Source organism: Thalassophryne amazonica, chromosome 15, assembly GCF_902500255.1.
Source record: "Thalassophryne amazonica chromosome 15, fThaAma1.1, whole genome shotgun sequence".
In the NCBI taxonomy this organism is placed as follows: Eukaryota; Metazoa; Chordata; class Actinopteri; order Batrachoidiformes; family Batrachoididae; genus Thalassophryne; species Thalassophryne amazonica.
This window is the reverse complement of record NC_047117.1, coordinates 23,616,699-23,639,996: the sequence shown is the minus strand read 5'-3', so window position 1 is coordinate 23,639,996 and position 23,298 is coordinate 23,616,699. Positions and strand designations below refer to the sequence as shown.

Below are 23,298 nucleotides of genomic sequence, written 5' to 3'. Positions count from 1 at the left end.
AAGTTACTCCCTCTAAGTCAAACCTTCACCTGCCAAAATAGCATATCTTCCTGAATTGAGCTTTCTTGCCAGAATGGTACTCCTCACTTCCTCAGGTCTCCATGCCACCATCACCTGTTACTCCCACCTCTAAGTAAACCACATTACTGTTTAACTCTGGTGTGCAGTCTTCTTGCATTGGAGTTCCATTTATGGCACACTGGAACAAGTCAAGACAAATCTGGGAGCATACCCTGGTGCCATGCTTCGCCACATCCGCAATACCAAGGAACCGCCTTGGGTCCTGGATGGCGCCGACACAGGTAGATAATGATCCATGATCCATCCCCACTTCTTGAAAGTAACCATCCATCTGCCACAACCAGGAGATGCATAGGTACCACCTTGGAATTCTCCAGCCAGTGGGGTCCTCAACACGGACATACCTGTGTGTTGAATCAGACACAAAGAAATGCGCCACATGGCCAAAATCTTGCATCAGCAAACTTATTTAGATCTTTCAGGTGCATTGTCAGGGAGCTTCAGCTATGACATTTTGGCAAATGTGGTGCATTTCTCTCTGGACCATTCTGCAGGCAGATAGATGGCTACTTTTGAGAGGTGGGGATGGACTGGATATCTGCTTGGGTGGTTTCTCTCAAGGACCTGAGGTAGTTCTGTTGTATATTGGATCCCAAACTTGACTTGAACTTGATGACTTTTACAATAAGTGACATATGAAGGACTTAAACATTGTAAAATGTCAAACTAAACAAAACACAATATCACATCAGCTAACAGTATCCTGTAGCAAACCACCAGCAGCCTCTTATCTCCGGTTTAGCCTGCGGACAGACTTGGGAGGATGAAGGAGCATTTTCTGCCTGTACTACCTCTCTGAAAGTACAAAGCCTAATGTGAAATATTGGTGTTGTCACTGCTTTTATATTCAGCCAGAGTAATCATTCTCTTATTGCACTCTTCAAGAAATATCCAAATTCACACGCGTTGCTTCTTTCAAAGGTGCAAGCTCGCACATTATTGATCAGTTCATTAAACAAGTGGTGTTAGCCGTCTACCTATCGACCAGGCAAACTGAAAACTCTTCTTTCTGTCCAGACATTCTCAGATATGTCTTCCAAACCTACTTTGTGTTTGTATTTAAATCACAACTATATTTTTAAATACTATATTTTTAAAACAATTAGGGTCTTACTAAATGTCTTATCAGGACACCACAGACTCTAAGCCGCGATGAGTATAAATAGTGTTTATTAACAGGAATATGTTCTGTATCTTCAGCTCAGTTGCTTAGACACCTTTTTATAATCCTCTTTGAATGTTCCACATGTAGCAGGTTTTTTAACCTGTTGCTGCTTGCTGAGTGTTTTAATGAGTGTGTTTGTGGGGCAAATTTGTAGGTTTTGTGCCTCTGTAACTACCTTGGATGTTTCTTGCTTCAGTTTGTTGTCTTTGAAGTTGACAGTCACGCAACCCAGGAGTGGCTGATTTTTTTTTTTTTTTTAATTCCTCTAGTGAGGCTGCTGTAACACGTCTTTGTTAAAAAAAATGAATAGATAATAAAATAAAACGTGTGGTAAAAGATAAAACCTGAGCAGAAAATTAAGTCAGTGTCGCCAAATACGAAGCCAAAATACACAGTTCCTTGAATGGCCACTTGAAGTTTCCTCCAAAGCGAGTCCTTCTCCATACACCCCCATGTTAACATGTAGAACGTTACAGTATAAATGAACATATTTACAGCCTAGCGCAAATATACATATTTACAGCGTGGTATATATATATATATATATATATATATATATATATATATATATATATATATATATATATATCAATCAATTTTATTTATATAGCGCCAAATCACAACAAACAGTTGCCCCAAGGCGCTTTATATTGTAAGGCAAGGCTATACAATAATTACGTAAAAACCCCAACGGTCAAAACGACCCCCTATGAGCAAGCACTTGGCAACAGTGGGAAGGAAAAACTCCCTTTTAACAGGAAGAAACCTCCAGCAGAACCAGGCTCAGGGAGGGGCAGTCTTCTGCTGGGACTGGTTGGGGCTCAGGGAGAGAACCAGGAAAAAGACATGCTGTGGAGGGCAGCAGAGATCAATCACGAATGATTAAATGCAGAGTGGTGCATACAGAGCAAAAAGAGAAAGAAACACTCAGTGCATGATGGGAACCCCCCAGCAGTCTAAGTCTATAGCAGCATAACTAAGGGATGGTTCAGGGTCACCTGATCCAGCCTTAACTGTAAGCTTTAGCAAAAAGGAAAGTTTTAAGCCTAATCTTAAAAGTAGAGAGGGTGTCTGTCTCCCTGATCTGAATTGGGAGCTGGTTCCACAGGAGAGGAGCCTGAAAGCTGAAGGCTCTGCCTCCCATTCTACTTTTACAAACCCTAGGAACTACAAGTAAGCCTGCAGTCTGAGAGCGAAGCGCTCTATTGGGGTAATATGGTACTATGAGGTCCCTAAGATAAGATGGGACCTGATTATTCAAAACCTTATAAGTAAGAAGAAGAATTTTAAATTCTATTCTAGAATTAACAGGAAGCCAATGAAGAGAGGCCAATATGGGTGAGATATGCTCTCTCCTTCTAGTCCCCGTTAGTACTCTAGCTGCAGCATTTTGAATTAACTGAAGGCTTTTCAGGGAACTTTTAGGACAACCTGATAATAATGAATTACAATAGTCCAGCTTAGAGGAAATAAATGCATGAATTAGTTTTTCAGCATCACTCTGAGACAAGACCTTTCTAATTTTAGAGATATTGCGTAAATGCAAAAAAGCAGTCCTACATATTTGTTTAATATGCGCTTTGAATGACATATCCTGATCAAAAATGACTCCAAGATTTCTCACAGTATTACTAGAGGTCAGGGTAATGCCATCCAGAGTAAGGATCTGGTTAGACACCATGTTTCTAAGATTTGTGGGGCCAAGTACAATAACTTCAGTTTTATCTGAGTTTAAAAGCAGGAAATTAGAGGTCATCCATGTCTTTATGTCTGTAAGACAATCCTGCAGTTTAGCTAATTGGTGTGTGTCCTCTGGCTTCATGGATAGATAAAGCTAGGTATCATCTGCGTAACAATGAAAATTTAAGCAATGCCGTCTAATAATACTGCCTAAGAGAAGCATGTATAAAGTGAATAAAATTGGTCCTAGCACAGAACCTTGTGGAACTCCATAATTAACCTTAGGCTGTGAAGAAGATTCCCCATTTACATGAACAAACTGTAATCTATTAGATAAATATGATTCAAACCACCGCAGCGCAGTGCCTTTAATACCTATGGCATGCTCTAATCTCTGTAATAAAATTTTATGGTCAACAGTATCAAAAGCAGCACTGAGGTCTAACAGAACAAGCACAGAGATGAGTCCACTGTCTGAGGCCATAAGAAGATCATTTGTAACCTTCACTAATGCTGTTTCTGTACTATGATGAATTCTAAAACCTGACTGAAACTCTTCAAATAGACCATTCCTCTGCAGATGATCAGTTAGCTGTTTTACAACTACAGTGCTAACTATATATATATAGTTAGCACTGTTGCCTCACAGCAAGAAGGTCATGAGTTCGATTCTCACCTGTGGCCTTTCTGTGAGGAGTTTGTGTGTTCTCCCCATGTTTGCATGTGTTCCCTCTGGGTGCTCTGGTTTGGTGGATTGGAAACTTGAAATTGTCCGTAGGTGTGTGTGCGGGTGTGAAGGTGTTTGTGGCTCGGTAACAGATTGGCGTCCTGTCCGGGGTGTACCCCGCCTCACGCTCTATCACTGCTGGGATAGACTCCAGCCCCCCGCGACCCTTCATTGGACTAAGTGGTTGAAGATGAATGTGTGTGTGTGTGTGTGTGTATATATATATATATATATATATATATATATATATATATATATATATATATATATATATATATATATATATATATATACAAACAATGTCGGACTCTGTAGTTTTCTCTGGGCCCCTCCCCAATCGGACCGGGAGTGACATGTTTAGCCGCATGTTCTCCTTGAATTGCTGGCTGTCTGAGTGGTGTCCAAAAACTGAGGTGGGCTTCATAGATAATTGGCAAAGCTTCTGGGGAAAACCTGGTCTTGTTAGGAGAGACGGCATCCATCCCACTTTGGATGGAGCAGCTCTCATTTCTAGAAATCTGGCCAATTTTCTTAAATCCTCTAAACCATGACTATCCAGGGTTGGGACCAGGAAGCAGAGTTGTAGTCTTACACACTTCTCTACAGCATCTCTCCCCCTGCCATCCCCTCATTACCCCATCCCCGTAGAGACGGTGCCTTCTCCCAGACCACCAATAACCAGCAAAAATCTATTTAAGCATAAAAACTCAAAAAGAAAAAATAATATAGCACCTTCAACTGCACCACAGACTAAAACAGTTAAATGTGGTCTATTAAACATTAGGTCTCTCTCTTCTAAGTCCCTGTTAGTAAATGATATAATAATTGATCAAAATATTGATTTATTCTGCCTTACAGAAACCTGGTTACAGCAGGATGAATATGTTAGTTTAAATGAGTCAACACCCCCGAGTCACACTAACTGCCAGAATGCTCGTAGCACGGGCCGAGGCGGAGGATTAGCAGCAATCTTCCATTCCAGCTTATTAATTAATCAAAAACCCAGACAGAGCTTTAATTCATTTGAAAGCTTGACTCTTAGTCTTGTCCATCCAAATTGGAAGTCCCAAAAACCAGTTTTATTTGTTGTTATCTATCGTCCTCCTGGTCGTTACTGTGAGTTTCTCTGTGAATTTTCAGACCTTTTGTCTGACTTAGTGCTTAGCTCAGATAAGATAATTATAGTGGGCGATTTTAACATCCACACAGATGCTGAGAATGACAGCCTCAACACTGCATTTAATCTATTATTAGACTCAATTGGCTTTGCTCAAAATGTAAATGAGTCCACCCACCACTTTAATCATATCTTAGATCTTGTTCTGATTTATGGTATGGAAATTGAAGACTTAACAGTATTCCCTGAAAACTCCCTTCTGTCTGACCATTTCTTGATAATATTTACATTTACTCTGATGGACTACCCAGCAGTGGGGAATAAGTTTCATTACACTAGAAGTCTTTCAGAAAGCGCTGTAACTAGGTTTAAGGATATGATTCCTTCTTTATGTTCTCTAATGCCATATACCAACACAGTGCAGAGTAGCTACCTAAACTCTGTGAGATAGAGTATCTCGTCAATAGTTTTACATCCTCATTGAAGACAACTTTGGATGCTGTAGCTCCTCTGAAAAAGAGAGCTTTAAATCAGAAGTGCCTGACTCCGTGGTATAACTCACAAACTCGCAGCTTAAAGCAGATAACCCGTAAGTTGGAGAGGAAATGGCGTCTCACTAATTTAGAAGATCTTCACTTAGCCTGGAAAAAGAGTCTGTTGCTCTATAAAAAAGCCCTCCGTAAAGCTAGGACATCTTACTACTCATCACTAATTGAAGAAAATAAGAACAACCCCAGGTTTCTTTTCAGCACTGTAGCCAGGCTGACAAAGAGTCAGCGCTCTATTGAGCCGAGTATTCCTTTACGTTTAACTAGTAATGACTTCATGACTTTCTTTGCTAATAAAATTTTAACTATTAGAGAAAAAATTACTCATAACCATCCCAAAGACGTATCGTTATCTTTGGCTGCTTTCAGTGATGCCGGTATTTGGTTAGACTCTTTCTCTCAGATTGTTCTGAGTTATTTTCATTAGTTACTTCATCCAAACCATCAACATGTCTATTAGACCCCATTCCTACCAGGCTGCTCAAGGAAGCCCTACCATTATTTAATGCTTCGATCTTAAATATGATCAATCTATGTTGGCTATGTACCACAGGCTTTTAAGGTGGCAGTAATTAAACCATTACTTAAAAAGCCATCACTTGACCCAGCTATCTTAGCTAATTATAGGCCAATCTCCAACCTTCCTTTTCTCTCAAAAATTCTTGAAAGGGTAGTTGTAAAACAGCTAACTGATCATCTGCAGAGGAATGGTCTATTTGAAGAGTTTCAGTCAGGTTTTAGAATTCATCATAGTACAGAAACAGCATTAGTGAAGGTTACAAATGATCTTCTTATGGCCTCAGACAGTGGACTCATCTCTGTGCTTGTTCTGTTATACCTCAGTGCTGCTTTTGATACTGTTGACCGTAAAATTTTATTACAGAGATTAGAGCAAGCCATAGGTATTAAAGGCACTGCGCTGCGATGGTTTGAATCATATTTATCTAATAGATTACAATTTGTTCATGTAAATGGGGAATCTTCTTCACAGACTAAGGTTAATTATGGAGTTCTACAAGGTTCTGTGCTAGGACCAATTTTATTCACTTTATACATGCTTCCCTTAGGCAGTATTATTAGATGGCATTGCTTAAATTATCATTGTTATGCAGATGATACCCAGCTTTATCTATCCATGAAGCCAGAGGACACACACCAATTAGCTAACTGCAGGATTGTCTTACAGACATAAACACATGGATGACCTCTAATTTCCTGCTTTTAAACTCAGATAAAACTGAAGTTATTGTACTTGGCCCCACAAATCTTAGAAACATAGCCAGATCCTTACTCTGGATGGCATTACCCTGACCTCTAGTAATACTGTGAGAAATCCTGGAGTCATTTTTGATCAGGATATGTCATTCAAAGCGCATATTAAACAAATACGTAGGACTGCTTTTTTGCATTTACGCAATATCTCTAAAATTAGAAAGGTCTTGTCTCAGAGTGATGCTGAAAAACTAATTCATGCATTTATTTCCTCTAAGCTGGACTATTGTAATTCATTATTATCAGGTTGTCCTAAAAGTTCCCTGAAAAGCCTTCAGTTAATTCAAAATGCTGCAGCTAGAGTACTAACGGGGACTAGGAGAGAGCATATCTCACCCATATTGGCCTCTCTTCATTGGCTTCCTGTTAATTCTAGAATAGAATTTAAAATTATTCTTCTTACTTATAAGGTTTTGAATAATCAGGTCCCATCTTATCTTAGGGACCTCATAGTACCATATCACCCCAATAGAGCGCTTCGCTCTGACTGCAGGCTTACTTGTAGTTCCTAGGGTTTGTAAGAGTAGAATGGGAGGCAGAGCCTTCAGCTTTCAGGCTCCTCTCCTGTGGAACCAGCTCCCAATTCGGATCAGGGAGACAGACACCCTCTCTACTTTTAAGATTAGGCTTAAAACTTTCCTTTTTGCTAAAGCTTATAGTTAGGGCTGGATCAGGTGACCATGAACCATCCCTTAGTTATGCTGCTATAGACTTAGACTGCTGGGGGGTTCCCATGATGCACTGTTTCTTTCTCTTTTTGCTCTGTATGCACCACTCTGCATTTAATCATTAGTGATTGATCTCTGCTCCCCTCCACAGCATGTCTTTTTCCTGGTTCTCTCCCTCAGCCCCAACCAGTCCCAGCAGAAGACTGCCCCTCCCTGAGCCTGGTTCTGCTGGAGGTTTCTTCCTGTTAAAAGGGAGTTTTTCCTTCCCACTGTGGCCAAGTGCTTGCTCACAGGGGGTCGTTTTGACCGTTGGGGTTTTTACGTAATTATTGTATGGCCTTGCCTTACAATATAAAGCGCCTTGGGGCAACTGTTTGTTGTGATTTGGTGCTATATAAATAAAATTGATGATGATGATATATATGTGTGTGTGTGTGTGTGTGTGTGTGTGTGTGTGTGTGTGTGTGTGTGTGTGTGTGTGTGTGTGTGTGTGTGTGTGTGTGCCCAATGTGCCCAATGCGCTGGTAGCTTCCGTCGCGTTAGGACCAGTATTTTTGACACCGACAACCTGCTTTTAAAGTAGAATTCCTTTGTGAAGAGGACATGCAGCCGTTGTTGGTGATTAAAGAAGAAACTCTCCCTGAACACCAGGAATGGAATCTGAGTGTTGACCAGGAGGACATTAAAGAAGAGGAGAAGCTGTGGATAAGTCAGCAGGGAGAGCAGCTTCAGCAGCTGGAGGAGGCAGATCTCACCAAGTTTGGTTTCACTGCTGTCCCTGTAAAGAGTGAAAATGATGATGAAAAACCAGAGTCATCACAGCTTCATCAAAGCCGAAGTGATGAGAGCACAGAGGCTGAGCCTGTAGCCAGCAGCTCATCTGTACACAGAACACTGACAGCAGAAGCTGATGGAGAGGACGATGGAGGACCACAACCAGCCAGCAACTCAGGTCCAAACAATCATTTACAACCAGATACCAGTGGCAGGAGTTCAGACAGTTCTGGAACTGAACTGAAGAACACTCAGCTGGATAATCCACCAGATCAGCATAGTTCTGATCCTGGACTCCAGCAACAACAGCATCAATGGGCCAGAAGAAACAAGCGAAACTACACCACAGTTAATTGGACCATTGAAGAGAAAAAAAAGATCTTTCACTGCTTCACTTACTCAAGGCATGAGAAGTGGGGCAGAAAGAAAAGGCAGTATTTGAGGAACGCATAAAAGAAGCGGATTTACCTACACAAAAGAAAGAAGCCACCACAACCGCAAAACTGGAATTGATCGCCTCACAGATCGCAAAATATCTGAAGGCTGAGGAAATAAAAAAAATAAAGGAAGAAGCCCAAAAGGAAGCGATAAGACTATCAGTTGATGGATAAAGGGAAGCAACTCCAGTTTAAAAGGAGTCAGTGGAAGAGGGAGGAAGAGTGGATACTGTTGTGGGCAAAGGAATATGCCAAAATAAAATACCCCAAAAATCAGACAAAGCGATCCAAAGAATGGCAAAAAATATTCCACCAGCACTGCCCAAGTAAGAAAGACATCACTTGTAAGAATCTCACAACCCAAAAATCAAACATTATCAAACAAAAACATTTCTTGGATAATGAAATAAAAACGATGCAACAGGAGGTTGAGCAAAAGATAAGAGACGGCATCTGCAATCTGACGCAACCCATTACACCACCAAAAAATGATTGCCCTCAAAAAAAGTACATTCCTGAAAAAACAAACCATCCAGTGCCCCCCGAAAAAACAAACCTTCCACTGCTCCCCGAAAAACAAACCATTCACTCCCTCCCGAAAAAACTAACCATTCACTGCCCCCCGAAAAAACTAACCATTCACTGCCCCCCGGAAAAACTAACCATTCACTGCCCCCCGGAAAAACGAACAACTCACTGCCTCCCGAAAAAACGAACCATTTACTACCCCCTGGAAAAACGAACCATTTACTGCCTCCCGAAAAAACGAACAACTCACTGCCCCCTGAAAAAACGAGCAACTCACTGCCCCCCGAAAAAACGAGCAACTCACTGCTCCCCGAAAAAATGAACAGTTCACCAGCTCATCTACAAAATAATATACAGGTGCACACAGACCCAGAACAGCAGGAACTAGAAGAGGAATTGGCAAATAAGATTGAAGAAACAAGAAAAATGAACATGAAAGAGCGCCCAAAGCTGACTAAACTAAAGGAGAATACAAAATTCAAAAATATCCTGCAAAAAGTTAATATAGGACTGACCAAACTGGTCCCAAAAGGAACCACATTGATAGAGTTAAACTCTGTAAATTATGGAACGGCATGGTACATACAAAGTAAATTAGCCCCACAAGATTTGGAGAGAAACGGCACCACAAATAAGAAAAAGAATACCATGCCACGATGGAAAAAGAAATTACAACAAAAAATCAGCCGCCTAAGAGCAGAGATCTCCCAAATGGCCACATTTTTGGGAAACAAGAACCACAAAAAGAATCTTCTTAAAAAAATAAATCGCATTAAAAGAAAATACAATGTTGAAGACAAACTGCTAGGTGGAAGGCTGGCTGAACATCAAGCCTTAGTAAAAGCTTTCACAGCACAAATTAGGAACAAAGACAAGAAAATACAAGCAAAACAGATAAACAAACTATTTGCAAAAAATCCCAGACTAGTGTACAGAAAGCTGGCAAACGGCACAATAGAAGTACAACAGCCACCTGAGAGAGAGGAAATTGAAAAATTCTGGAGACCACTCTTTGAAGACCCAAAACAACACCAAGAGACTGAGTGGATTGAAAAAATACAACAGAAAAACAAAGACAAACAACAAATGCCAGCAATTGTAATCAATGAAGAGGAAATCAGAAAGAAAATGAGTGAATACAGTAACTTCAAGGCATCTGGCATCAACAAAATCCCAAATTTTTGGCTGAAAAGACTGACAGCATTACACCAACATTATGCTGTGGCTTTCACAAAAATATTGAACGGAGAAGAGGACACACCAGACTGGCTAACGACAGGGAACACAAGCCTAATTCCAAAGACCAAGGATACACAGCTTCCCAACAAGTACAGACCCATCAGCTGCCTAACAACAATGTACAAATGGGTGACAGGAATCATAACTGATGCCATTTATGAACATCTTGACACTGGTGGCTACCTGGAAAATGAACAGAAAGGATGTTCCAAAAGAAGATTAGGAGCTAAAGACCAGTTACTGACAGACAAAGTTATCCTGGAGGACTGCAAAACAAGGCAGAGGAACCTCAGCATGGCTTGGATTGACTACAAAAATGCATTTGACAGTGTACCACACTCCTGGATCATGAGGTGCTTAGAACTCTACAGCATCAATGAGGAAATAAGATCTTTCCTGAGAGCACAAATGAACAAGTGGAACACCACCATCACCCTCAATCACACAGATAGACAAATAACAATCCCAGACGTACGAGTTCAGAGAGGGATACTTCAGGGAGACAGCCTTTCGCCTCTCTTATTCTGCTTAATCATGGACCCGCTCAGCAAGATCCTGAAGGAGCATGACATCGGATATGACTTAAGTAAAGACAAAGGAAAGGAAAACCAAAAACTTGTGAACCATCTGTTGTTCATGGACGATTTGAAAATCTATGCCAACACAAAAAACGGACTCACTCAGCTCGTGGAAACTGTCCATAAGTTCTCAAAAGACATTGGCATGGAATTTGGACTGGATAAATGCTCAAAATGCACAATGACAAAAGGAAAAAAGACAAAAACCGAAAACATACAATTGGATGAAGGGAGCTACATTGAAGATCTGGCTGCAGACTCCACATACAAATACTTGGGAATTGAACAAAGTAATACAATTGAGCACAAGAAAATGAGAACAAAAACAACAAAAGAATACTTAAACTGCTTAAAAAAGATCTGCAAAACACAGCTGACACCAAAAAATAAGATCACAGCCATAAATCAGTTTGCAATACCAGTGGTGACCTATGGGTTTGGCATAGTGAACTGGCCACAATGTGAGCTTAATAAGTTGGACACAAAAACCAGGAAAATGCTCACCCTCCACAAAATCACATACAGAAATCAGTGCATGGACAGAATATATCTCCCTCGCAGAGAAGGCGGTATGGGTCTCACTGAAATCGACCAGGCCTACAGAGCATTGATGATAAGTATTGGACAGTACTTAAAGCGCTCTGAAGAAGAAATCATAAAAACGGTCACACAACACCACGAGGCCATAACTGAATGGACCTCAATCACTAAACTGGCAAAAAACTTTGGCGGAGAACTTCTACAAGAGAGAAAAAGCAACAGTCCCATGCCTGCAACAAAACTTGCAAGACAAACCAGAGAACAATACAGCAAATGAGAAGGAAAACATCGAGTGGAAAGATGGAAACAGCACAAAAGAGCCGGACGTTTCCAAGAAGAACTCGAAAAGGAATACATCGACAAAGTTGGATCAATGCAGTGGCTAAAAAATGGAAAACTTGGTTTTGATGGAGAAAGAATTCTGATTGGAGCACAAGATCAGGGACTTCTAACAAATGGCTTCAAAAAAATGGCAGGGATCTCACAGAATGATAAATGCCGATTCTGTCATACAGCTGTTGAGAGTGTAAACCATCTAACTTCAGCATGCCAGATCCTCATGGCAGATGGGCATTGTACATCCAGACACAACAAGATCTGTCAATATCTCCACTGGAAGATCTGCAAGGAACTGGAGATGGAAGTCAAAGAACATGTCTGGGAGCACAAGCCAGCACCAGTCTCATCCAACGGAAAAGTAACGATCTTCTACGACAAAAAGATCCCAGCAGGAAGACACATTGAAGGAGGTGCAATCAAACCTGATATCGTCATCTGGAACAAGCAAGAGAAAACAGCCAAAATCATCTATGTGACAGTCCCCAATGACTACGGCCTGAATCGAGCTGAAAGGGGAAAGATCTCGAAATACCAAGACCTGAAAAATGACCTACGAACAACATGGTCATTGAAAGACATCAGTATCATCCCAGTTGTGGTGGGAGCAACATGCCTGATGAAGAAGAACCTGAAGAAATACCTTGAGGCAATCCCCGGTCACCCAAGTGCACATGAGGTGCAGTTGTCTGCGATTAAGGGAACGATCACCATCTTGAAGAGAGCCCTCGGATACAATGCCAGATCTGGTTAGGATAACTATAGAGCATAGGGTGCAACTTTAGACCCCAGGTTTGGGGCCCATTGCATTCTACAAAAAAGACATCAAAGATAAATGAAAAACCAAAACACACACACACACACACACACACATATATATATATATATATATATATATATATATATATATATATATATATATATATATATATATTCCATGGTGTAATAAGGTGTCAATACATGGGCTTCATGTAACCCTATTTATTATGTTGTCTGGGTTCTCATTAATGAATCTATCCTCTATTGCTCTGCATAAATGAGAAGTATGATTTTTCTGTTGGTTGCTCACACTGATCGCTTTTTACACTCGGGTTGGTATTAATGGCTGCACTCGTGCGATAGAGCTGTTTTAAAGAGGTGCCACATATTCGGTGAAATAAGGATTTGCTTTCCAGTCCTCTCACGCAGGTTTTATTGACCCGGCACACAAAGCCCTCTGTGATTAAATCGAACAGGAGCTACAACGCACTGTGTAATAAAAGTGCCCACATGGCGGCTCTTCGCTCTTTGGGAAATGTATTCTGTCATCCTGGTTGTCTGTCGTTTTTGTGTTCTCTTTTTTTCTTGATATTTTTTTTTTTTTATGTTGTTTTGTGGCAGAATTGAGCAGTACATTTTGAGAAGGTGAAGTAAATAAACTGTCAGCCCTTGCTTTCTTTTTCTCCTGTAGCTGTATGTTGGGTTACTCTCTCACATTCATCCATATCATATCATATCATATTTTGCTCCATCATCTGAAAGTGGTGGGTGTATTAAATAATGCCTATGAATTAATTCCTTCGGCCTGAAACCCCCACCCGTCACATTACAAAACCTATTAGTGATTTTTTTGTTTGTTTTGTTGTTGTTGTTTTTTTTTGTCTTCTGTTTATATATTTTTTTGTCTCCAGGAGAGGTAGAATGCAAAATTTTATATAATTATAAGAATTGATGAAATGTCGACACTTTATTCACATTTTCTTTCAATATATTCTGTTTTATTCTCTATTCTTTTCTTTGACTACACAGTCCATGTTTCCATTTAATTTGTTCAATTTTTGAACATTTAAAGTTAGTATTTAATTTTTCTGTTACAGTTGTCCGGCTGATATTATAAAAACTATTCAAACAGTTCTTTTCAAATAAGGTTCATGTAATCTTTGTTGCAAAGAATGGTGCAGTCCAAGGTTTTTTTTTTTTATTATTATTATTCGAAATATTTACACTTTATTTCAAAATTTCAGCTTAGGAATTTTTAGATTTATCCAACTGATTTTACGGAAAAATAATACTGAAGTGATTTCTTTTGAAGTAATGCTCATATCAGCTTTGTTATTAGTTGTGATGTAGTGCAAACCTTCATTTAATTTTCGGGTTTTTTATATACATTTTCTATTAATTTATTCTGACAACTTTTACAAAAGATATTCCACCAACAATATCAAAATTTCATCCAGATACCTTTGAGATTTTATAGAATCTTGACTAACTCCGTGAGAAATTAAGTAATTAAAAGTTAATAAAATAATGTTGGCATCACAAGGAGGTGATTGTTGAGAAGAAAAAAAAATGCAATGATGTGAACTTTTAATGGTGATTTTACAGTGAATGCTGACCACTTCAAAATAATTTAGAGACATTGTAGTTCTCTCTCTCTCGCTCTCACTCTCTTTGTATGTGTATATATGTATGTATATATATATATATATATACACACAGTGAGGAAAATAAGTATTTGAACACCCTGCGGTTTTGCAAGTTCTCCCACTTAGAAATCATGGAGGGGTCTGAAATTTTCATCTTAGGTGTATGTTCACTGTAAGAGACATAATCTAAAAAAAAAAAATCCAGAAATCTTAATGTATGATTTTTTTTTTTAAGTGTTCTCAATTGACTTACCTGGTAAAACATTGAATAAAGAAAAAAAAAAAAAAAAAAAAAAAAAAATATATATATATATATATATATATATATATATATATATATACATATATATACTACGACTTTATAGATGCATTCTTTTTTGTTCTTCACACCATTCCTTGGCCACTTTAATCCTGTTAGACTGTTGAAGAAACTGTGCAGTAATGCAGACAGCATTCTACACATGAACATGCTGAGACGTGCGTGCAATATCAGGTGTTCTGCACAACTATAAATCTAAAGGCGCGCACAATCTGTGAATTCTGTGAAGAAGGACAGCGTCTTTCACCCACACGTACAATAACGCTCTGATTAAGGAGGTAAAGAATGAATTTTTATTTCTGTCTCTGCCTCCTTATTTGGCAAGCAGACCCTGTATGCGTATCTGTTATTTTATTAATCATATTTGGTTCAAACAGGGATCCTTCACCCTCACCTCCCACATTTCTCAGCTCAGAAAAAAAGCATCTGTTCGACTCACAGTATGGCAGCTTGAAGCACAAACAACAGCAAAAAAAATATCAGCGATGAATAAAAATGATGATGAATGACTGCATTTCAACACCATGTAACATTTGCTATATAAATCTGGAAAATCACAGATGATTGACACTTGATTGTGCTTAAGTGGATGTGCTGGAGACAATATATATTATTGAAAATGTTGAGGGTGTCTGGCTGGAAAATTAACCTCAACGTCTTCATCCTGACACCTACAATACCTCTGATCATGTTATCTTGTTCAGCCCAGGCCTTCAGTTAGCATACATCAATGAAACTGTAGTGATTCTTCTTGGTTTTTGTTCTTTCAGACTGATGTCAGACATTTTTCTTTCTTTTCATATGAGTAGTGCATTGCCCAGATGAAGTTTGTCTTCCTCTAGAAAATTGGGAGCTTAAGTAGATTTTTCATGGATGGTCGTATGAGGCTGTGTTTGAAGGTGGGATGTAAAAAGAGGTGTACTTATGTTGTATTTTTATTTGAATATAGTATTTCATATTGCTTTCAAAAATCAGTTTTATTATCAATTATATGAAAATAAAAGGACTCCTATTAAACAGGTTATTGGAGGAGAGTCAGACAAAATTAAACAGAACATTTAGAATATTTGAAACAGCAAATCAATGTCCCACCTCCTGAACACAGTTTATTTAAACTTGAACTTAAGCAAACATTTTTTCAGCTTATGTATGTAATGATACATTGTACAAATTGTGGGGAATTGTTGGTATTATCCAGAAAATGGATTTTAGCTAACGTCTCCTCAGTATTGTCAAGTTAAACTCAGTCACAAGGAACACTGACAGCATGCCTTTCAGAGTAAAAGTATTTGCTGGGATGCTGGCATTTTATTGTGAAAAGGTTTGAGCAACATGAACTATGTAATGTTGTTTAACTTTACTACTGGTAACATCAGCGAGCCGTGCCATCTTGGAAGTACGAATGTTGGATTGTTATTCAGAATAAAGATTTCCGAATAAAGGTTTTGAAAATTAATCCCCCAAATTTTCATAATCAAGGATGCGCATCATTGTGCTTATGCTTATCTACATTTCAATCCTGGTAATGTAGGTTCTGGAGGTGGAGATGGCGGTGTTAGTGTTGAGGTGTTATTGCACATACTACAAGGTCATGTATTCAGTCATTTCAGCTGTCTTTGTTGTTACAGTATATCAACTCCACAAGTTCAAAATAGGGAACACACTGGCATGAAGTGCTTTCTGAAAATGGTCACTGTGACATTGAAGATTTGAGCATGGCCGTTGTATTTTCCTTTTGATATCAAGATAATGCAAACTGGTGTTTAATGCGGGCTTTACCCTATATTTATTCATCAGATTTGAAAAGGATTGACCACCATGCAATGTGCAAAATCAAGCAAACCAGTAATTTCACACATTTTAAACTCACTTAGGACCAGTACTTTCTTAGCACAAAAAGAAACGCTTTTGTATACATAACAAAGAAATAAAATGTATAAAATGTATAAGAACAAATTAATTCATATTATGAGATCTAGTAAGAAAGAATATTACGGTGAGTTACTTGTTAAAAGCAAGAATAATATAAAAAATACATGGAATATATTAAATGATATAATTAAAAAGAATAAAAAAGGTAGAGATTATCCTTCTTATTTTCTTTTTAATAATACTGTGATAGATGATAATGTGATGATTGCTGATCATTTTAATGAATATTTTGTTAATGTAGGTAGAAATCTTGATACTAAGATTGATCCAATGAGTGATAAATTCATTGCAAATAAGATAATATTTAATAAAAATGTGTCAATGTTTGTTGGTGCAACGAATGAAAAAGAAATTATTGATTTGGTGCAGAACTCAAAAAGTAAGAAATCTACGGATTTTAATAATTTGGATATGGCTCTTTTGAAAAAAATTGTTGATTGTATTGTAAAACCTTTTACTTACATTTGTAATAAATCCTTAAGTTTAGGTAAATTCCCTTCATGAATGAAAATAGCCAAAGTAATTCCTTTATTTAAGTCTGGTGACAAACATATTTTTTCTAATTATAGACCTATTTCACTTTTACCTCAATTTTCAAAAATATTGGAGAAAATTTTTGTTAAAAGGTTAAATAATTATTTACTTAAGTATGAGATATTGTGTGAAGAGCAATATGGGTTTAGAAAATCTAGGACTACTTCACATGCACTGATGGATTTTGTGGAAAATATTGCGACTGCAGTTGATAATAAGCAATATACTGTAGGTGTTTTTTTTTTTATTTGCAGAAAGCGTTTGATACTGTTAATTATGAAATTCTGAAAAATAAATTGGTGAAATATGGAATCAGAGGTTTAGCATATGATTGGATTGATAGTTATTTACATGGTCGGTATCAGTATGTTCAATATAATAGCATTGATTCTGAATTCAGGGAAATCACGTGTGGGGTGCCTCAAGGTTCGGTGTTAGGTCCTTTGTTATTTATTTTATATATAAATGATATTTGTTTGGTTTCACGGGTATTGAGGTGCATTCTTTTTGCTGATGATACGACTGTGTTTTGTAGCGGGGATAATCTTGAACAGCTTTTGGACATTATGGAAGATGAACTGGGGAAATTTATGGCTTGGTTTAATGCTAATAAATTGTCACTTCATCTTGGAAAAACTAAATGCATGATTTTTGGAAATAAATTTATGTCCAAATGTAAAAATGTTACTATCAATAATATCGAAATACAGACAATATCTGAGTATAAATTCTTAGGTGTTATAATTGATAATAGACTTTGTTGGAAACCCCATATAAATTATATAAAGTTAAAAATGTCCAAATCTATTGCTATTATGTATAGGGTTCGGGACATATTGTCCCAGGTTGGGTTACTTACATTATATCATGCTTTAATTGTACCATATATGATATATTGTATTGAACTTTGGGGTAATACCTATAAATCTAACACTAATCCTGTATTTCTTCTACAAAAACGTGCCATCAGAATTATTGGTAATATACATCATTTTGAGTCAACACATTCCATGTTTAGGAATTTAAATTTATTGAAATTTAGGGATTTAGTGGATTATATTCTGATACAAACTTTGTACAAAGCTAATAACCAGGCTTTGCCCTTTTATGTCCAGAACTTGTTTAAGAGTAGGGAATTGGGATATAGATTACGTGGTTGTATGGTATTTAAGAAGCCTCCTGTACGTACTAATGTTAAGGGGTTTTGTGCTTCAGTTAGAGGGGTGAAGATTTGGAATGAATGTCCTGTGGAAATTAAATTATGTGGTTCATTGGCCTGTTTTAAGAAGTGTTATAAAAAATTAATAATTTCTGGTTATAATAATGGTGAATAATATATTTGTTTCTTTTTTGCCTTTGTATTTTGGTTTGTTAATAGTGCTACATTTGTATTGTGTGTGATTGTGTTTGCATTTAAATATTGTATGATGTACGGGGTGGGCGTTTATAAGCTTCTGCTTCTGCCCACACCCTTTCAGTTGCATTGTTGGGTTATTTGTTTGTTATTTGAGTTTGTTTTATATGTTTAAATTTTTTGTGTTTTTTGATGTGTCTTATAAATTACAGACTCTGTTGCTGTTGTAGTTGCTGCAGTTGCTGCTGATGCTGCTGCTGCTGCTGCTATTTCTGTCGCTGAATAAATAAAAAAATAAATTCAAAATTCAAATATCCACCCAAAATCAATCTAATTTCTTTCCAGTAACTTAATATATTGTTAGTGCTGCAATGGAGGGGTTTCTCAATATCCTGTATTTTAAAATCTAAAATACCTCAATTATCCTTAAATGGTTTTTATATATATATATATATATATATATATATATATATATATATATATATATATATATATATATATATAAAAAATTGAAATAAAATAAAAAAAAACAGCCCAAAGTAAGTTATCAACAACAAAAGCTCTGGTCTAGATTTTGCAACCACAAAAGAAAAACTCTTACATTCCACATTCAAACAGTGTTAAAGGACAGCTTTGATATTTTTAAACCTAGGCTACAATATATCTTTTCATTTGGGACAAATGCAGTTTAAACCACTCTAGTATTTAGTTTGCATGTTGAAACCATCACAGGCTAAACGGATATACAATGTAAGAGAGGCTAAAAACATCAAACTATAAAATGCTTCTTGTCTCCCCTGAATAAGCTAAAATGTCATTAGACAGGTGAGAAAGCATGGAACACATGCTTATGGAAGTCCACGTGCGTACTTATCTCAGAAATGTAAAGAAAAATTTTAAACAACTCAGCATTGCTGCAGGCCATACAAGTCCAAAGATGATGTTTCACATTTCATTGCCCAATATTAGGGTTTACATACTCCTGCATATTGTAAACCAGTAACTGCAGTATTTTCATCCTGAAATCTTGAACTATCGAGATTTGTTTAACTCAACCAGTTTGGGGCCACTATGAATTAAACATTATAGAAGGGTTTTGTGTTAGTCAAGGATAAAGTGGTTCCATTTTGGACAGAACTAATCAAATGTCGTGAAAAAAAACGTGCACATCTTGTGGGTTGGATTCTCTGAGTGCTGGTTGTCGTTGGCAATGAAATTGTAACGTTCCTTGGATTTATGTTTACTTGTAGGGTGCAGGATCTAAAAGACCTGGGGGATCTGTCACCTCACTGGGACAATTTAAGGAAGGAGGTGATAATGCGTTACAGAGCGAACATCAGCTCCTACCAGGAGACTTTGGCAGAACTGGACAAGATTACTGGTATGTCTAAATCAGTTTCTACACGCATACCTGTGCTCAAATGTTTGTGTACACCCATATAGAGATGGTTAATCAACAGGAGTTGGCCCACCAATATGTAGACCTGTGTTCCATTCATGTTTATGTCCTTGGACAATACACTTCATCTGTATTGGTCCAGCCTACAAAGCTGTAAATGGGTGCAGGTCTTGGCTGGAAAAGTAAACCTTGTCAGACTGGCGCCCTGTCCAGAAGAAGGCATAGGCTCTCACCTGCTTAATGCTACAGAAACCAGAGATCAGCAGCAACATCAATGACAATCATGGCCTGTATAGGACTTAATTATTCCTCCTCCTACTAAGTTCTCAAGCTGTTACTATTCATTTTTTTAATAATATTTGAGTGATTTTGTGGGTTTTTCATCCATAAATGTACATAATTCACATTTCTATCTGTCTGCAGTTTGGCCTCTGAGTAGCAGTGCTTTTAATTTCTCTGTTGGGTTTGACAATAAAAATATGGACATTTTGTAAGCAACCTACTTCTTGTCTTTTCAGAAATATGTTTAGAATAATCTTTGAAAGCATTTGGGCAGCATGTCAACCCATGTACAAGGACTGGACATCTGTTGCATAACAAAGCCTCTGAATGCTCTATCCAACTTTGACAAATGTGCCGTGCAAAATAAGTCCCTTTTTCCACAAATTGCTGAAAAGGAAATAAAATGGGGCAAACAAAATAGTCGTTTTAAATAACCCAAACTGCAGAAGCTGCAGAAGCTACCAGGTGTGGTCTAATCATGGTCAGCAGATTCCATGATCATTATTTCAAACAACTGTATGTAAGTTATAGGGATTGAGCAGTGAAGCTATTTTGGAAAAGGTCAAGAAGAAGGCCAAAACTGTCACCCTCAGCACAGGAGGAATTGATTCAGATGGTCAGAAACAACCCATGATCCAATAGGACACAGGTCTGCCCTGGAATAATGGTGACACTGGAACACGTTTTACAGTCAAATGGGTTTTATATAATTGTGGCCTTGAAGGTTGCCATCTAAGAAAGAAGCCGCTCTGCAACAATTGATAGCTTTTAAACAGATTAAAGTATGCATGTGAAGACATGAAGAAAGAAAAAAACATTGTGGGGGAATGTTGTATGGTCAGATAAAACAAAAATTTAGATGTTTTTTTTCTACTATGACCAAAGATATATTTGAACACTTTGTTATCCACTCCTTTGACATCTTGGCTGTGTGCTTAGGGTTATTGTCCTGCTGAAAGATGAACCGTCACCCAAGTCTGAGGTCAAGAGCGCTCTGGAGCAGGTTTTCATCCAAGATGTCTCTGTACATTGCTGCATTCATCTTTCCTTCAATCCTGACTAGTCTCCCAGTTCCTGCTGCCAATAAACATCCCCACAGCATGATGCTGCCTCCACCATGCTTCACTGTAGGGATGGTGGCTGGTTTCCTCCAAACACAATGTCTGGCATTCACACCAAAGAGTTCAGTCTTTGTCTCATCAGACCAGAGAATTTTGTTTCTCATAGTCTGAGAGTCCTTCAGGTGTCTTTTGGCAAACTTCAGGTGAGCTGCCATGTGCCTTTTACTAAGGAGTGGCTTCTCTCTGGCTACTCTACCATACAGGCCTGATTGGTGGATTGCTGCAGAGATGGTTGTCTGGATAGTTCTCCTCTCTCCACAGAGGAATGCTGGAGAATACTGGAGTGACTATCAGGTTCATGGTCACCCCCCTGACAAAGGCCCTTCTCCACTGATCACTCAGTTTAGACGGACGGCCAGATGTAGGAAGAGTTCTGGTGGATCCAAACTTCTTCCATTTACAGATGATGGAGGCCACTGTGCTCATTGGGACCTTCAAAGCAGCAGAAATGTTTCTGTACCCTTCCCCAGACTTGTGTCTTGAGATAATCTTATCTCAGAGGTCTACAAACAATTCCTTTGACTTCATACTTGGTTTGTGCTCTGACATGCATTGTCAACTGTGGGACCTTATATGTAGACAGGTGTCTGCTTTTCCAAATCATGTCCAATCAACTGAATTCACCCCAGGTGGACTCCAGTTAAGCTGTAGAAACATATCAAGAATGATCAGTGGAAACAGGATGCACCTGAGCTCAATTTTGAGCTTCATGGCATTATGGGGTATTGTGTGGAGAAATTTGAGGAAAAAAATGAATTTCATCCATTTTGGTCTAAAGCTGTAACATTTTTTTTTAAAATGTGGAAAGTAGAAGTAAAGTGCTGTGAATACTTTCCAGATGCACTGTATGTAAATGTCTGACCACTAATAAGACAGATGCAGGGTTGACATAAACTGGTCTGAGGAAAAATACACCGAATTTCCCATATTTCCTTAACTGCTTTGTACCACTAAAGTGGTGACAGTTTAAAAACTAGGTTGTTCAACTATTTCATTGCTGTTTTGAGTACACAGTAGATTTGCATCTCATGTTGCGGCTGCGCTGTTGATTGCTTCTTTTTTAACTTTTTGCAACAAAGAAAAAAGCATTGCCATCATCAGTGGTGACTACTGAGGCTTGGCTGCCAATGTTTTGATGAGTAGGACTGTGAAATAGTGAACATATTCTTTCATGCCTAAAGACCACTGGTTTTTATTTAAACATACAAACATACATCATGGAATGATTCAAATAGAAATGGATGGGGAATAAGTGAGTGAGTGAGAGAGAAGTAGAAGTTGTTCCAGCCACAGGGTGAGAGCTGCCAGAAGAGGTGTTGAATAAAACTGAATCAAACAACATAAAATGTGTCCAGTTCTGGTGCGTTTTCTGTGGATAATGAGCCAAGACGTTATAAATGGGCATTCAGCCTATGTCCTGCTGAGCACAGCTTTCTGTATTTTGTCTGTGGAGTCGAGTTCAAGTGGAGTCAAGGAAATACCAGATTTAGCTGTTTTAGTGTTTATAGTGCAAAGTTTTGTTATGTCTTTGTGAGTAATACATGCAGAGTTGCAGCTGATTCCGTTCTGTTCATTTAACCGCTGCAGCCGGATAAAACCAAGTGGTAACCTTCAGTTCTGAAAAATGAAGCTAACACATGACAACAGTTCAGGGGGTAACTTTTTTTTTACAGCTCATCATATTAAGCTGTGTTAACCCATAACGTCCTGATGGTTGCTTTGAGTAACAGCTAGTGCGCCAGGTCCGGCTGCTAGCAGCGACTGCTACCTACTTTGGACTACCTGTGTTTGTCCTATCTAAGCATTTTATGACAAGTACCTAAGGTAATATGGAGTGCTGTGCAGTTAAATGTACTAACAGATAATCTAAGAAGTCTGGGCTCCATTATTTTCATTGAGTGAATTTGTATGTTAGCACCATTACCACCAATTAGCAGGTTTTAATAATTTGTTGACATTAGTTGTGATGATGCCACAGATATTTAAGACAGTAATGTTGGTTATAGTTTTTAATGCCTAAACCCAAAGCTACCATTTCCAAAAATCACAAAGGCCGTGGCTACGGGTACGGACCCGTATCTACAGAGACCGTTCTAAAGATACGGAGGGTATTCCCTGGTGACGTCATGTCTTACCGACCAATCAGAATGCGCAAATATATCCGTAACCGTGCGCACCTGTCATTATTGTATGCGTCGCTTAAGGTTTAAAGACTTTGAAGCAATCCCTGTAAGCCTTAACTTGCACAGTCCGCTAATGCAA

The 23,298-nt window shown here is 38.2% G+C and overlaps 1 protein-coding gene across 1 annotated transcript in view; it reads left to right on the top strand.

The window, feature by feature from the left end:
• inpp4b (inositol polyphosphate-4-phosphatase type II B) overlaps positions 1 to 23,298 on the top strand; it is a 468,720-nt gene that overhangs the window by 278,235 nt on the left and 167,187 nt on the right. Inside the window, exon 9 of the mRNA XM_034187536.1 lies at positions 19,485 to 19,615. Within this exon, the coding sequence (XP_034043427.1) occupies positions 19,485 to 19,615 (131 nt within the window). The remainder of the gene's footprint in view (positions 1 to 19,484; positions 19,616 to 23,298) is intronic.